At 45.9% G+C, this 17959-nt stretch overlaps 1 protein-coding gene across 1 annotated transcript in view; it reads left to right on the top strand.

Annotated features, from left to right (window-relative positions):
• Positions 1 to 17959, top strand: part of TRMT9B (tRNA methyltransferase 9B (putative)) — a 73991-nt gene that overhangs the window by 38316 nt on the left and 17716 nt on the right. The window contains exon 2 of the mRNA XM_040420545.1: positions 1731 to 1885. Within this exon, the coding sequence (XP_040276479.1) occupies positions 1732 to 1885 (154 nt within the window). The 5' untranslated portion in view covers position 1731. The remainder of the gene's footprint in view (positions 1 to 1730; positions 1886 to 17959) is intronic.

Genomic DNA, 17959 nt, shown 5'->3' with positions numbered 1-17959 from the left:
TCTGATTTATGCTGAGTTCCAAATTAGTATGGCAAATAGGTAACGAGTACTCGGGAGAATTGAATAACACAAACATCAAGTTTGTATCTAAACAAGTCTCTGATTATTACTTATGAAAAGCAAATACTTATACCACATTGGGGCCAGTTCTGGTTATACACCCACACACTTTACATGAAAACATCTGGACATATAGAAATGCTTACGAAGCAGAAGGTGTAAAATGTCAGTTAACCGCAGACTTTCTATACAAGCGCGAGACATAAATTTATCAGAATAGAGGAAGTAGAGATATAGCACACCAAGCAGTCTCCATTTCTCGAGAATAGCAAAGTTACTCCTTCCCTTCCCTTGTCTGCAGATACTGGCATACAAAAAGTCACTGATCTCTCAACTTCAAAAAAGGTCATACAATGTAAAATGGCCGCTGTAGACACAAAGATGGAGTCTCATCCCTCACAGTCTCAGATTACCACAGATTCTCTGTAGACAGTGTTGCTAAAATAACAGCTATTCCCTATTGAAGCTGAGCTTAAAAGCAGTCAATGTGTAAGCACTGAGGAAAATTGCAGGTACGCCTTATCTCAAGGTACTGATTTATCTATTTAATTTTTGAGCTCATGACTGGACAGTCCCCTTAAGACAGATAACTAGTTTAAACTAACTCTCCATTTTCTCTCTCTTTGTTAATAATGGTCTCTTTTTTTGCTTGTCCCCTGTATTTTTTCAATCTATCTACTGTTGTAGCAACTTGATTTTTGGTACTTGTGCCTTCAGTTTAATTCTGCAATGGCCGCTCCTATGGACAAGTTCTTTCTCTGTGTGTTATACAGTGGCATACATTGGGGTGTTATGTTCAGTGTAAACGCTAGGAGATTTCTCTGGTGCATGTGTTAAATGCAGGGATCTCAACTCTCCCGGAGGTTCAGGGAGTCTCCCGCTATTAGATAGCGGCTCCCTGACACCCGCATGTGAAACAATATCTCACATATCTCCCAGACAGGTTTATCTCAGTCAGATAGCAGAGCAGAGAGATAAGAGAAGTGACAGGACAGAGTTTAGATTACAGGTTGAATTAACCCTTTAGGGTCAAATTGGCTTCTCAAGGAGATATATATGTTAAAGGCATCCCTCCTTCTGTCTCATTCAGTAGCTATATAACTATTGAGAGAGATGTATTTTTTTTAAATACATTTACACATTTAACCCTCCATTTTAATTATATAATTTACCCCAGTGTTAAATTCACCCCCCTGGATGCTTTAATCATATACATAAATATGATAATTTGGGGCAGGGTAATGAGCCCAGTCCTCCACACCATAGAGCAAAGTGTGCAGATACTGCATATGTTTGGAAAATGTAATAAAAAGTTCGTTAAAAAAATAAAATAAGAAAACCTCCCTGAAATGAGAAGTGCACCTCCCTGAGATGAGTTTTTGCAGGTTGGGATGTCTGCAAATGTATAGCTGGGATGCAATGTAATCACAGTCTTAGATAGCTTTAAATGAATTAAAGCAAATTTCTAAAAAATTTTATTGTGCACCTATTGTTCAAACAGAATAAAAGCCAGATTTATTGGTCTTGAGTGTGGAGGATTATGGGATAGCATTATCTGCAAATTTATAGAAATCCATCTTTTGCACACTATCCATATTCTGCGTGAAATACTCGACATATCTGAAGAGTACCAGAGGTGAACATTACTAATTATTGTTGGTCTTTTCTAGCATGGACTATGAAGCTGCCCAGCTGGAGAATCAGCATGTGCACAGTGTGTATGAAAGCACAGCTCCGTACTTCAATGAAGTGCAGAGTAAAGCATGGCCAAAAGTCCGACAGTTTCTGCTGGAGCAAAAGGCAGGCAGTCTCGTTGTTGATATAGGTAAGTAATTTTTATTTTAAGGCTACATCTAATTATTTACCATATTTTTCTTTTTATAAGATGCACCTAGGTTTTAGTGGAGGAAAATCAGAAAAAATGTATTTTTCATCAGCCCTCAGAACAGACCCCCAATCTTTGTCAGACCTCAGATCAACCCCAATATCAGACCTCAGATCAGACCCCCATATCAGACCTCAGATCAGACCGCCATATCAGATTCCAATATCAGACCCCCTAAATCAGACCTAAGATCAGAAGAAATATAACTAAATAGACTTACTGGTCTTCTTCGGGCCCGCTCTGCACTGTGATGTGATGTCACACAGTGTCAGGTCATAGTGCGCACACTAAGTCCTGATGCTGTCCGCAGTCAGGAAAGTGCAGTGTAGGCCTGGAGAAGACCAGGGAACAGTAAATACAGCCAGAGCTAGCAGCACTTCACTCCCCGCACCTACTGCAATGGAAGCACTCACTAGTATTCGCTTTATAAGACAACCTGCAATTCTCCCCCACACACTTTTGGGGGGAAAAATGCATCTTGTAAAGCGAAAAATATGGTGGGTTTAGATCTACTCTTCTGTACAGTCATTTTATTTGTAATACATTTATTTATTTGGTCTTACACTTTTTTTTTAAATAGTGTACTTTATCATTTATGCTGCCACTCCATGCAAATTCAGTAGGATTTATAGAAACAGCTAGATCTGTTGTTTAAAGGGGTTGTCCAGACGTGGTGCCTACAATCCACAGTCCCGCTTCTCCATTCTCGGCTGCTTTTGGTCTCTGCAGGATCAGGAAGCAACTTAACCAGGGACCCTCAGCCATTGGCTAAGGAAGGATTTAGGAGAGCGCGTACTGGCCCTTTAAGAGGACAGAGCTGAGGGTGCGCGCCCTAAGGGATCATCAGACAGGATCATGGAGGCAGCAGTGTACAAACCTTCTTTCCTCCAGACGCAGAGGATGTCCCCTCGTCACAGTCCTGGGGATAAATAGATGATGGGATAGATCTCTGTACTGACCCCTGATATATTTATACATAGTAATTAGATCTCCCCTCAGTCGTCTTTTTTCTAAAGTGAATAACCCTAATTTTGATAATCTTTCTGGGTAGTGTAGTCCACCCTTTTGATGCACCCCATGATTATATTGGCATTGGCAGCAGCTGCCTGACACTGGTTTCTACAGTTAAGGCCTCATGCACACGACCGTTTTTCGGGTCCGCATCCGAGCCGCAGTTTTTGCGGCTCGAGTGTGGACCCATTCACTTCAATGGGGCTGCAAAAGATGTGGACAGCACTCCGTGTGCTGTCCGCATCCGTTGCTCCGTTCCGAGGCCCCGCAAAAAAAATATAGCATGTCCTATTCTTGTCCATTTTGCGGACAAGAATAGGCATTTCTACAATGGGCGTTCCGTTCCGCAAATTGCAGAAGGCACACGGGCGGTCGTGTGCATGTAGCCTAAGTTTGCTGGTCACTAAAAGTCCTTTTCCATGTCAGTGTTACACAGTGTTTCCCATTTAGTATGTACGAGTGAGTGTTATTTTTTCTACGGGCACAACACGCTGCTAACAATAGCTAAAAAAAAATGTCCAAAAAAGCTGGACAACCCCTTTAAACACTTCTCACGCTTATCTTAACAGTTTTGAAAAATGTCTTAAAAGGGTGTCACAAAGAGGAGTTATGTAATGTGGCAACTTTATCATAGACGTGCAGTATTTTTATAGAAAAAATATGGTTGTCACGACATACAAATTAATGTAAATAAATAAATAGATAAGATGTCGCACTAAGAACACCTAAACGGCACCAGGTGCTCCTGTAGATTGAGACCACTCACTCAATACAAAAGAGCATAAAATATATAGTAAACAGGGCACTCAAGGAAACCGTGACCATGTATTGCAAGCAATTATGAGCTTTATTAATAAAACAAATATAGTTGATAGATAAAATGATAAATCACAATTAGAGATGCAATACAATGAACTACAGATAAAATATAATCGACAGATAAAATATAATCGATTGGCCAGACCAATAAATAATCGATAATCCGATCTGATATATCTTCGGTCCAATACTTATGAACATCCGAAAAAACTTATTGTCGATAAGTCTGCTCGTTTTATCGAGACCACAGTCATATGAATTACAATTGTTCACTTTGTCACGGCGGCGTCCCGCCGAAGCAACGTAGGTAGCGGCACTCGCTACTGAATAGCTTGCAAGCGAATATAATCCATTACCTTTGAGTCGACCAAAAATTTGTCCGATATTATCACAAGAGTCTTCAGATGTACTCACTCCCAGGATATGCCCTTTGATGTTTGTAGCAATATTCAATCAGGAGGTTAGCAGCGGCTCTCTGCTCGGTTATGGTAGTTTCATTGGTAAGGTAGGTCTCTCAGTGCAAAGATGGGGTGTAGCACCAAATTTTTTTTTGAGGCTGAAAGGGGCTTTGAACTCAGAAAGCCTGAGAGACCTACCTTACCAATGAAACGACCATAACTGAGCAGAGAGCCGCTGCTAACCTCCTGATTGAATATTGCTACAAACATCAAAGGGCATATCCTGGGAGTGAGTACATCTGAAGACTCTTGTGATAATATCGGACGAATTTTTGGTCGACTCAAAGGTAATTGATTATATTCGCTTGCAAGCTATTCAGTAGCGAGTGCCGCTACCTACGTTGCTTCGGCGGGACGCCGCCGTGACAAAGTGAACAATTGTAAGTCATATGACTGTGGTCTCGATAAAACGAGCAGACTTGTCGACAATAAGTTTTTTCGGATGACAATAAGTTTTTCGGATGTTCATAAGTATTGGACCGAAGATATATCAGATCGGATTATCGATTATTTATTGGTCTGGCCAATCGATTATATTTTATCTGTCGATTATATTTTATCTGTAGTTCATTGTATTGCATCTCTAATTGTGATTTATCATTTTATCTATCAACTATATTTGTTTTATTAATAAAGCTCATAATTGCTTCCAATACATGGTCACGGTTTCCTTGAGTGCCCTGTTTACTATATATTTTATACAAATTAATGTACCTGGTAAGTTTATCTTCCCTACTGTTTAATTTGTAGTTGAACCCTTGTGTGAGTATCATCTTAAGGCCTCAAGCACATAACCGTATCCGTTTTGCGGTCCAAAAATCGCGGATCCACAAAACATGGATACCGGCTGTGTGCATCCCGCATTTTCCTCTTCCTCAGGTCTTGCACTATGTTACAACTGCCTGTTCTTCTCCGCAAAGCTAAAAGAATAGGACATGTTCTATTTTTTTTGTGGGGCCGTGGGATGGACATAGGATGCGGACAGCGCACACTGCACTGCGCGCATCTTTTGTGCCCTTATTGATTTGAATGGGTCCTCAAAATGCGGATTAGATGCGGTTTGAAGATATGGTCGTGTGCATGGGCCCTTAGACGTCATGCACACCACCGTATTTTGTATCTGTGGTTGATCCGCATTTTTTGTGGCTTGCACACAGACCCATTCAGTTCCGCCATAAAACAGTGCACGGATGTCATCCATGTGCTGTCCGCATCTGTGTGTCTATTCCGCAAATTATAGAACATGTCCTATTCTTGTCCGTATTGCGAAAGAATAGTCATTTCTAGTAATGGGGGTGAGAAAAATGCAGATTGCACAGGGAAGGTGTCCCTATTTTGCGGATCAGTATTTTTCGGGCCTCCATAAGGACATGGTCACGTTCATGAGGCCCAATTGTTTGTAAATGTTTTGTATGCGTCTTTAGGGATCTTGGCATCTTGCTAGCTCCAGGCACCTGAGGTCTGAGTAATAACAGCCTCCCTGAACAATGACAGAAATAGACCTTAGATAAAAATAGACTGCGATGTGTTACAGCGCTGAGCTGACTCTCCGGGAGCACGATTCACCCTGCATAATGAATAAGCCATCATTTCTTACACAATAAGTGCAAGAAACATTTAGAGGAGTATAAATATAGCCAAGGAGACGACCCCACTAATAAAGGCAATGAGTTTTATACTCTAGCTATTTTAAAGGGATTCTGTCATGAGATTTTACCCTTATAACCTAAACATATGCCCATGTCCGTACTAATAACATGAATCTTAAGCTGGCCTTATTAAACCTGCTTGTGGCTCTATTAGCCCAAAAAACTGGTTTTTATAACCTGTCAATCACCTACCTGGCCGCACCCATCGTCATCTGGTGCCCAGCGCCGCCTTCCCTGTCTTAATCGCCGCCCTCCGTCTACAGTGCCGCCTTCCTCACCTCAGCGCCGCCTCCGCAATCCTCCCGTCCCTCTGCCAGATCCCGCTCGTGCGCACTAGACTCAGCCTGATGCGCCCGTGCGGACTCCTGGCAGCGGCTTCGTTATATTTATTGACTCTAAAAAGAAACTTATTTTATGAATAATTCTAACATTTCTATCCATTGTGTTGTGCAGTAATATATTTCATTGTCTATGGGGATTTATGGGGATTTCATAATGTATTTTTCCTGGAATTTGAATCTGTAAGCCAGTTTAAAAAGTGCTACAAACAGCACTACGTGCACAGTTACTTTGCTCTCTACGCCCCAGCACCATGGTCCCGCATCCGAGTGGAGATTGCGCTGTGTCACTAGGTTGCCGGGGTTGTGCCTGCAGGTATTACAAGACGTCTTATGATCCTGGAGTTTTCATTAGGCCACTTTCAGATGTGAAACACGCTCCATGTGGGAGCATGAATTCCCATAGTAAACTCTGCTCCTTTGACTGGACCATATGGCATCACAATGATTTATAATGCTGTGTGTCTCTGCCCGATCTCAACTCTAATGATTAGTACTGACAGCATTATGGGGCACATTTATTAAGACCAGCGTTTTAGACGTTGGTCTTGATGAAGTCCTAAACTGGCGGTGGATCCATTGAAGTTATGAAAAGGCGCAGGCCTCTACATAACTTCGGCGCATCCAGCTGTCTTACATTTAGACCATTTTCTATTCCTAAAACAGGCGTAGAAAATGGTAAATGAGACAGGCCTACTGGCCCTTCCCCACCCACAACCACAATTTTAGACCTGGCGTGAGCGGGGCAAAGTCACAGATAACGGCGCAACTAATCATTGCACCGATATCTGCCTCTGAAATGCGCCTAATTTAGGCGTATTTCAGCATAGTAAATGACCCCCTATGTCTTTATGTTTCACACTGTCATAGCTGTAGCCTGTGCTGATTTAAGGGAACCCTCACTGAAGGCAGTATAAAGTAGTCACAGACATACTGGTTTCAGCAGTCTGTCACTCATCTGCTAATGTTCTATAGTTGTATGGCACTTCCTGGGTTTGCAACCTTTTAAATGCCATTTGCACAATGCTATTTTACCACTGACTTTGCCACAAGGGGGCGTAGTGTGGGCTGGGCTATCAGTCCCAGCAGATGTATCGGACGCCAGTTCTCTGGCATAAATGATGACTAAAATCGACACCAGCTACAAGCATGGACTGCTGGAGGACAAGGATTGTACCTCGTCATAAATTAAGTGCAACCTTCGGTGGTGTAGGGGATAATGCCGTTCTTGATAAGTCTCCCCCAATGTCTTCTGATGTCATTATGATGTCCTGTCCATAAAATGGCTGCTGATGGAGGTTCATGTGATCAGGCAAATAACCTTGTGCTGACTGCTGTCTCCTCCATTCAAATACACTGCACCTGCCACCTGCACTTCCACTTTTGGGAGTTTAGAGCAGGTGCAGCGTGTTTGAAAAGAGGAGGCTCGGTGATGTGTCTGGTCACATGACCCTCCGTGAGCGGCCATCTTATGGGCAAGACCTCTGTGTGGACAGCATAAAAGACTAATGAAATATAGAAAATTGTGCAGGTTATCGACAAGGTTTATATTAGCAAGTGCCATATAGTCATCTTACAAATACATTAATCAACAGTAACCAGAAAGTGGCCAACCCCTTTATTCATGTCTCCTTTCCACAGGCGGCACCAAAGCTTCGCAAAGTGGTAGTATTACATCCCTGTCCTGCGAGTCCATGCATCGTTTAATACATGACAATATCTTGCTAGCCTTTGAAGCAGCTGATTGACATTGTATGCTGTTATTTAGTCTATGATCTACATATGATCTGTACAAATGACTCTCCCAGGCTTACTTGCGCTAGGACAGGGGTACTCAACTAGTTGTATTAATGGCCAACACATACCTGGGTCTGCAGTAAGGTGAAGGTCCGAGCTGAATGCCAACAGTAAAAATCAACGCCCCTATTAGTGCTTCCAGTAAGAATAATGCCCCCATTAGTGCCCCCAGTGAGAATAATTCCCCCATTAGTACCCACAGTAAGAATAATGCCCCCATTTGTGCCCCCAGTAAGAATAATGTCCACATATCTGCTTTTGCCCAAAAAAAAAAAAAAAAAAAAAAAAGAACTTGCCTACTCCATTCGCTCGCACTGCTGCGAACACTCACTGCTGACTGGAAGCTCAGGACAGGACCGGCGCTCCAGCGTGATGACGTCTCACAGGTCCTGTCCTGAGCTCCCAGTCAGCAGTGAGCTTTCCCTACAGCGCGAGCAAATGGAGGAGGTAATTTTTTATTTTTTTTTATTAACACAAGTGGCGGTGGAGGTAAAAGCTGTACTAATGAGCGCTCTGCAATGGAAGCGCTCATTAGTTATAGTCCGTACAGGAAAATTACCGGTATCGGCAGGGCCACTAAAATACCAGCCTTGCCAGTCAGCTACTGGCCGGGTGGCAACCCTAGCAGCAGAACAGACATATGTATTTTTGTTCCACATCCAATCCCCATTATTGGTGGATTGGATGCGGACCCCTTCATTTCAATGGGGCCACAAAAGATGCAGACAGTACACAGTGTGCTCTCTGCATCGTTTGCAGCCCCATTGAAATGAAGGGGTCCGCATCCAATCCACCAATAATGGGGATTGGATGTGGAACAAAAATACAATGGTGTGAATAGAGCCTTATCTTTATTTCACCATTAGGCCACTTTCACACTAGCGCTTTTCGGCAGTCTTCAGCAAAAACGCTTCCGTTACTGATAATACAACCATCTTCATCCGTTATGAACGGATTCGGTTGTATTATCTTTAACATAGCCAAGACGGATCCGTCATGAACACCATTGAAAGTCAATGGGGGACAGATCCGTTTTCTATTGTGCCAGATTGTGTCAAGGAAAACGGATCCGTCTTGCTCCGCATTCCCATGATGGAAAAAAAAAACGCAGCATGCTACAGTTTGCTCTCTGGTATGAGAACACAACCAAACAGAACGGAATGCATTTTGAAGCATTTTGTTCTGTTCGGTTACGTTTTGCCCCCATTCACAATAAATGGGGACAAAATGGAAGCGTTTTTCTCCGGTATTGAGACCCTATGACGGATCTCAATACCGGAAAATAGAAACGCTAGTGTGAAAGTAGCCTTACAGAGAGAGACATAGGCAAGATAGGAACACGCCACTGACACTTGGAGTTCTTTACTGCAGTCAGTGATGTGTTCCCGTCCTGTCTGTACACCTCAGTCCCCTCACAATTCCACCCCCACCCAAGTTGATTTTACCTTGAGTTTTAAAATGCCCATCGGATGCGGAGTGGGAGGGGCGTGGCCTAACCAACCGGGGGTGGCTTATCGGAGCCAGGGGCGGGGTTTTGAAGGCTCTCTTAGAGCTGAAACGATTACTCGATTGAATCGAGTAATTTGACACAAAAAAATCCTCCATACAAATATTTTGCATCGAAGATTCGTTTGTGTCATGTGACCCCGGAGCGGGAGTGAAGCGCTTGCTATTACTCCCGCTCAGTGGTCTCCCGCTGGCCCGCAACACTCACCTTTCCAGCAGGGGGCCTCCGGACACTCCACAGCACATCCATGGTCATGCACTGACCTCCTGAAGTAAGCACGCCATGACCTGACGTGCTGTGTGACGTCAGACGCAGAGCAGCGCGGAACGAAGGAGTGTCGGCGTCGCCCCTGCTGGAAAGGTAAGTTGGTGCGACTAAGGCCGGGCGCCCGGAGTGCACAGCGTCATAGCAACTAATGACGCTGTGCAAGTGTCAGGAGGAGCAGGGGGGAGATGATTTCACAAGGGGGGGAGAGCTGCTGGCACAAGGGGGGGAGAGCTGCAGGCACAAGGGGGAGAGCTGCAGGCACAAGGGGGGGGGGGGGGGGGAGCTGCTAGCGGCACCAGGGGAGAGAGCTGCTGGCACAAGTGGGTGAGATGAGAGTACAAGGGGGGAGAGCTGCTGGCACAAGGGGGTAGAGCTGCTGGCACAAGGGGGAGAGCTGCTGGCACAAGGGGGGGAGAGCAGCTAGCACAAGGGGGGAAGCTGCTGGCACAAGGGGGGGCAGCTGCTGGCACAAGGGGGGGGGAGCTGCTGGCACAAGGGGGGGAGCTGCTGGCAAAAGGGGGGGGGAGCTGCTGGCACAAGGGAGAAGAGCTGCTGACCTTGGGGTGGGGAAGTGCTTATGGCTCTGGGGTGGGGGAGAGCTGAAGGCACTGGGGTGGGGGATAGCTGAAGGAACTGGGGGAGTGGAGCTGATGGCACTGGGGTGGGGGAGAGCTGAAGGCACTGGAGGAATGGAGCTGATGGCACTGGGGTATAGTGGAGCCGATGGCACTGGGGGGAACTGAAGCACTTGGGCTGATCACACAGGGGGGAACGAAGGGTGTTGGGGAGTGATGGCAGGGGTCTGATGAGGTTTTATTTTTTCTTATTAGAATACTCGATTAATCGTAAAAATAATCAATAGAATACTAGATTTCTAAAATAATCGTTTACTGCAGCCCTAGTCCCTCTTTTGAGGCTGGCCTGAGTGGCAGTGGTGATGTCCATCTCCCTTCTCCAGCAGCACCTAAGTGTCCTTTGGAGTTTGAAGCTCCCTTACCTGCCGCAGGAGATGAGGGACTGAGCGTGCAGAGAGAGACAGCTTCCTCCACGTGCAGGTGCTGGATGAAAGTGCTGAGAGAGACAAGTCCCAGCTTGTCTCTTTCAGCGCGCTCATCCCTTTCCATCCAGCGCCTGCATGGGAGATTAGGAAGCAGCCCAAAGTGCTGCTTCCTATGGAAGGGATGGTAGAGGTCCGGACAGCTGGCGTCCGCGGTCCGTATTTGGACCGCGGTCCGCCAGTTGAGTACCCCTGCCCTAGGACATATGATGCACATAGATTATTACTACCCAATGTCACGGATGAGGTATAGGAGGAAACACCAAACTGACAACCAGGAGGGAAAGGGAAAGCCACTAGACCTCAACGCTAGGGACAGGAAAAGGTCACCTCCTAGTAACCCTACTCCTGGCCATGACTCCTAACCATATGGGCACCCCTTGAAGGTAGAAATTCCCATACCCTGGAACCTGGGACCCTGGAGACTCAAGACAGCCCTAAGAATATAGTCAGGGCTGAGGCAACCCATTCTTTCCCTGAGGCCTAGTAACAACAAGCAAGGAATGGAGAAACAAAACACAAACAAACCCGACACTTAACTTCTGTAGTGATGGACGAGCAGGAACACCAGAGACGGCCTCACACCAGCTCAGCCAAACCGAAATGAAGCTATCTACCGCACAGTCAGAAGGGTGGGGCAACACTAAATAGGGTAGAGTAATGAGTACTAAGCTAAGCTTGAAACAGGGGATGAGGTCACAAACAAACACTGAATAAAGAGTAATCAAAGAGATTCTCCACGCTCCGCCAGTCTCCTTGATCTCCTGACATCTGTCACAGAAGGGACCGTGATGCCCAGATGCATAACTTTACATTCATCCACATTGAGTCTCATTTGCCAGGTGGATGCCCAATCACTCATTGTGTCCAAGTCAGCTTGTATTTTATGGACATCTTCCATGGACTGCACAGTACTACATAGCTTGGTATCATCTGCAAAAATAGAAATGGTGCTATTAATCCCATCCTTGATATAATTAATAAATAACTTAAATAATAAAGGGCCCAGCACTGAACCTTGGGGTACACCACTTATAACCCGGGACCAATCTGAATAGGAATCATTGACCACAACTCTCTGGACACTGTTGAAGATTAACAGCCCAGCTGTGTGAAGAGTCCAGCCATGTCTCAGCCACATCTGCTATATCAATGTGTTCCTCTAGTGCAATGGACTCAAGCTTGCCCATCTTTCCTGTTAGACTTCTTGCATTTGTGAACACTCATTTTAAGTTGCTATCTAATTCAGTATCCAGAATGAGCCTTCTTGAGTTTTGTTAGGCATGTTTGTTTTCAGTGTTAGTTTGTAACATGGGTCTTGCTAACCCCCCTCCCCATAATACATTTCTCCATCCACCAATATATTCTTACCTCTCTCTGACCTGTCTACCACTCAATTTTCTGCCTTATGCTCCACCTTCATTCCTAGTTTAAATATTCAGCTACCCCCACTAGATTTCTCTCCCCCAGCACAGCTGACACCCTTCCCTTAAGGTGCAAATTATCCTTGGAATGCAGTTTGTACCCCAATGAAAAGTCAGCTCAGTGCTTTAAGAACCCAAGCCCTTCTGCCCTACACTAGGACTTAAAGAGGTTATCCGAGTTCTGGGAAAAAACTTATAAAACTCATCAGGACTTACATATACATTAGTTAAAGAGGACCTTTCACCGATTATTACACTATGAACTAACTATACAGACATATAGAGCGGCACCCGGGGATCTCACTGCACTTACTATTATCCCTGGGCGCCGCTCCGTTCTCCTGCTATGCCCTCTGGTATCTCCGCTCACTAAGTTATAGTAGGCGGAGATTCCAGTCACTAACTTATGGTAGGCGGAGTCTGCCCTTGTTCTGCTGTAGCGCTGGCCAATCGCAGCGCAGAGCTCACAGCCTGGGAGGTAATTTTCTCCCAGGCTGTGAGCTCTGCAATGCGATTGGCCAGCGCTACAGCAGAACAAGGGCAGACTCCGCCTACCATAACTTAGTGAACGGAGATACCGAAGGGCATAGCAGGAGAACGGAGCGGCGCCCAGGGATAATAGTAAGTGCAGTGAGATCCCCGGGCGCCGCTCTACATGTCTGTATAGTTAGTTCATAGTGTAATAATCGGTGAAAGGTCCTCTTTAAGCTTGATTTTTTAAGAGAAAAACCCATACTTACACCTTTTCATGGTTCTGTTATTGCTGTGTTTACATGCTGAAGTACATGCTGAGGGGGCGTATAACAACAATGCCTGAGCTCTCCCTCATGAATATTTGTGGGCGTGAACAATCTGCTCTTCCCCGCCCCCTGCTCTGCACATCCTAACTTTGCATTAAAAAAACTGTCACATGATCATCTCCTAGCTCACACAGACAGATCTTCTAAGATCTAAGCTATATGACACCTATATGTATCTAAGCTCTATGGAAGCTATATGTATCTAAGCTCTATGACGGCTATATCTATCTAAGCTATATGACAGCTATGTCTATCTAAGCTATATGACGGCTATATGTATCTAAGCCACATGGCAGCTATATGCATCTAAGCTATATGACGGCTATATGTATCTAAGCTATATGACGGCTATATGTATCTAAGCTATATGACGGCTATATGTATCTAAGCTATATGACGGCTATGTCTATCTAAGCTATATGACGGCTATATGTATCTAAGCCACATGGCAGCTATATGCATCTAAGCTATATGACGGCTATATGTATCTAAGCTATATGACGGCTATATGTATCTAAGCTATATGACGGCTATATGTATCTAAGCTATATGACAGCGACATGTATGTAAGCTATATGACAGCGACATGTATGTAAGCTATATGACACCTATATGTATGTAAGCTATGACGGCTATATGTATCTAAGCTATATGACACCTATATCTATCTAAGCCACATGGCGGCTATATGTATCTAAGCTATATGGCAGCTATATGTATCTAAGCTCTATGACAGCTATATCTATCTAAGCTATATGACACTTATATGTATCTAAGCTATGACAGCTATATCTATCTAATATAGCTTAGATACATATAGCCGTCATATAACTTAGATACATATAGCTGCCATGTGGCTTAGATAGATATAGCTGTCATATAGCTTAGATAGATATAGGTGTCATATAACATAGATGCATATATCAATCATATAGCTTAGATACATATAACCATTATATAGCTTAGATACATATAGCCGTCATATAGCTTAGATACATATAACCATTATATAGCTTAGATACATATAGCCGTCATATAGCTTAGATACATATAGATGTCATAGAGCTTAGATGCATTTAGCTGTCATATAGCTTAGATACATATAGGTGTCATATAGCTTAGATACATATAGCTGTCATATAGCTTAGATACATATAGGTGTCATAGAGCTTAGAAACATATAGGTGTCATAGAGCTTAGATACATATAGGTATCATAGAGCTTAGATACATATAGCTGTCATATAGCTTAGATACATATAGGTGTCATAGAGCTTATATACATATAGGTGTCATATATGACACCTATATCTATCTAAGCTATATCACAGCAATATCTATATTATGGACAATGATTTACTTTGTGATGTTCCTGGGGGTGGTTTTGAGCTACCAGCTAAGGCTAGTAAAGATCGCCAGACGCAGGGCGACGGGAACACTGGTGGACCAGAGGTAGGGAGCTTTGGAATCCATGGAATCTTTCTTGACTGCTTCCGGCACTGATAACGATCGCGCATGAGCGATCCCTTACAGGAGGCGCAGCAGCCAGATACAGAGAGAGAGGGGGGCGGGCACCAAAGGCTCTGACGTTTTGTTTACAGAGCCGGGCCCCTCCCTCAAGCAGGGAGAAGCCTGTAAACGAGACTTCACCGCCGGAGCCTGGTGAGTGATGTCAGGGGTCACGTGACTCGCATCGGGCGTGTGGAAACACAGTAGAATAAATAATGAATGTACATTAGAAATGTATTTTTAATAATGTTTTAAGCCACCTTAACATATATTGATTTAACTTGGATAACCCCTTTAAGCCAAGTATTTAGCTCCATGAGCTCCCACTGTCTTTCCTGTGTTGCACGTGGCACAGGCAGTATTCCAGAGAATACCACCTTGGAGGTCCTTGGAATCTAGTTATTTAAAATTATTCTTAAAGGGGTTGTGCTGCCTGTTTATGATGATTACCTATTCTCAGGAAAGGTCATCAATATTTGATCGGTGGAGGTCTGACACCCAGAACCCCTACAGATCAGCTTTTTGAAGAGTAGGAGGTGCTCCATGCAAGCTTTACTTTCTCTTCATTACACTGCCTGTCGTCTTGGAAGTGCAGTGTAATTACAAGCACTAAATCCGTTCACTTGAATTGAGCAAGTACTTATAGTTACACTATGTTGCCGCTGCAAAGGAGATGAAAGGCAGTGTAATGAAGGGGAAGCCAGCTGATAGATGGGGGTGCTGGGTGTCAGAGCCCTGCTGATCAGATATTGGTGACCTATCCTGAGGACATTCAAAAAAATATGTAGGAGCAGCACACAAAGGTCTCAGCGACCGCGCCAGAATGCACCAGCCACGCCACAACCGCATATACTCAGCAGTCAGCTAATATATAAATAAGTAAAAGGCGACGGCAGCATCTCCGGTCTCTTCTTGTCACGGAACCATGAACCAGACGTACAACAAGAGATAAGTGAAAATAGGAAGGCTTTATTGAAAATAAAGCTGTAAAGCAAAAGTCCAAACGGATGGTGAAACCGAGCAGAGTCTTTGCGAAGCCAGAGGTCAGGAACCAGAAGGGTAGTCAGACGAAGCCAGGATCAGGAACCAGCAGGGTAGTCAGACGAAGCCAGGATCAGGAACCAGCAGGGTAGTCAGACGAAGCCAGGATCAGGAACCAGAAGCAGCAGCAGTCTTAGAAGCATGTGAACACAAGAGGACCAAGCAAGGAACTGAAGCCACAGACCTCCTATATATATGAGCTAGGCATCCAGCTCCTCCCAGGGGAAGGAGGAGCCGCAGGGTGGAAGGCTACAAGAAACCCAGAAACCAAGATGGCCGCCAGCACATGTCAAACGAAGGAGAGCAGCAAGCAGGTAAGACCATGACAGTACCTCCCCCTCAAGGGCCCCTCCTCCGCGGAGCACAAAACGGTTTCTGAGGGAAGCGTGCGTGGAAGGCTCGGAGCAAGGCAGGAGCATGGACATCTGCGGAGGGAACCCAGGAACGCTCCTCTGGACCATAACCACGCCAATGGACCAAAAACTGCAACCGACCGCGGACCAGGCGTGAGTCCAGGATATTGCTCACCTCATATTCCTCACGATTGCCCACTTGGACCGGACGAGGCCGAGGAACCGAGGAAGTGAAACGATTACACACCAGTGGCTTCAACAGGGAGACATGAAACACGTTGGAGATCCGCATGCCAGGAGGAAGCGCAAGGGCATAGGCTACCGGGTTTACCCTGCGAAGCACTCGGAAGGGACCAACAAAGCGAGGCGCCAGCTTGGGAGTGGGCACTCGAAGGTTGAGGTTGCGGGTGGACAACCATACACGGTCTCCGACCTGGTAGGAAGGAGCAGGCGCTCGTCTGCGATCAGCCTGGAGTCTCTGGCGCTGCGCAGAGACCTCAAGGGACTTCTGGATCTGTACCCAAGAAGCACGTAGGACGGAAAGGTGATCCTCCACAGCCGGAATATCCTGGGGAGAGAATACCTCCGGTAACACGGCAGGTTGGAACCCATAATTGGCCATGAAGGGAGACGTCCCAGAGGAAGAGTTCACCGCCGTGTTCCTGGCAAACTCAGCCCAAGGCAGGAGGTCAACCCAATTGTCTTGGTGATCGGAGACATAGCAACGAAGGAATTGCTCCAAGGCCTGATTGGATCGTTCTGCGGCCCCATTGGACTGAGGGTGGTAGGCCGAGGAGAAGGAGAGATGAATCCCCAACTGGGAGCAAAAGGCGCGCCAGAACCTGGACACAAACTGACTCCCCCGATCCGACACAATCTCCTTAGGCAAACCGTGCAACCGGAAGACCTCCCTGGCAAAAATCGTGGCCAACTCTTGTGCAGAGGGTAACTTCTTGAGAGGAACACAGTGGCACATTTTGGAAAACCGATCCACAATCATGAGAATGACCGTATGGCCTCGGGATGCAGGGAGGTCCACAATGAAATCCATCCCCAGGTGTGACCATGGGCGCTCCCCGGTGGCTATGGGTTGCAGAAGGCCCAACGGAAGGTGCCGAGGGGACTTACTCTGGGCACAAACGGAGCATGCCGCTACATATGCGGCGATGTCGGAACGTAGGGAAGGCCACCAGAACAGACGTGAAACAGCCCAGGACAGCTGATTCTTTCCAGGATGCCCCGCGGTCTTGGAGTTATGGTAGGTTCGCAACAACAGAGTGCGCAACTCCTCAGGCACAAAACATCTGCCGTTGGGTCTCCCAGAGGGAGCACCAGATTGAGCCGCCAAAATCTGCTCACCCAGGGGAGAGGTCAGGCTGGTGCGAATGGCGGCCAGGATCTGATTCGGAGGTATGACCGAAGTCGAAATCGACTCCTCCCTGGACAGCTCGGAGTACTGCCGTGATAAGGCATCCGCCCTGATGTTCTTGGAACCGGGTAGGTAGGAGACCACGTAATTAAAACGTGACAAGAACAGAGCCCATCTGGCCTGACGTGGTGTCAATCTCTTGGCCTCAGAAAGGTAGGTCAGATTCTTGTGGTCCGTCAGGATGAGAACCGGAACCACCGAACCCTCGAGCAAGTGCCTCCATTCTTTAAGGGCCTGCACGATGGCCAATAACTCCCTGTCACCAATCTGATAGTTGCACTCCGCGGAAGACAGTTTCCGGGAGTAAAACCCACAAGGAAGCAGAGGACCCTCTGGTGTTCTACGCTGAGACAGAAGGGCGCCTACTCCCGTCTCAGACGCGTCCACCTCGAGGACAAAGGGCAACCCAGGGTTGGGATGCGACAGAATCGGAGCCGACACAAAGGCAGACTTTAGGGCCTCAAAAGCTCGGATGGCCTCGAGCGGCCAGACCTGGGAATTACTGCCCTTCCTGGTCAGATCCGTGAGAGGCTTGGCCAGCATGGAAAAGTCCCTG

This window comes from Bufo bufo, chromosome 2, assembly GCF_905171765.1.
Source record: "Bufo bufo chromosome 2, aBufBuf1.1, whole genome shotgun sequence".
NCBI classification, from domain to species: Eukaryota; Metazoa; Chordata; class Amphibia; order Anura; family Bufonidae; genus Bufo; species Bufo bufo.
This window is presented reverse-complemented; position numbering and strand designations above follow the sequence as displayed.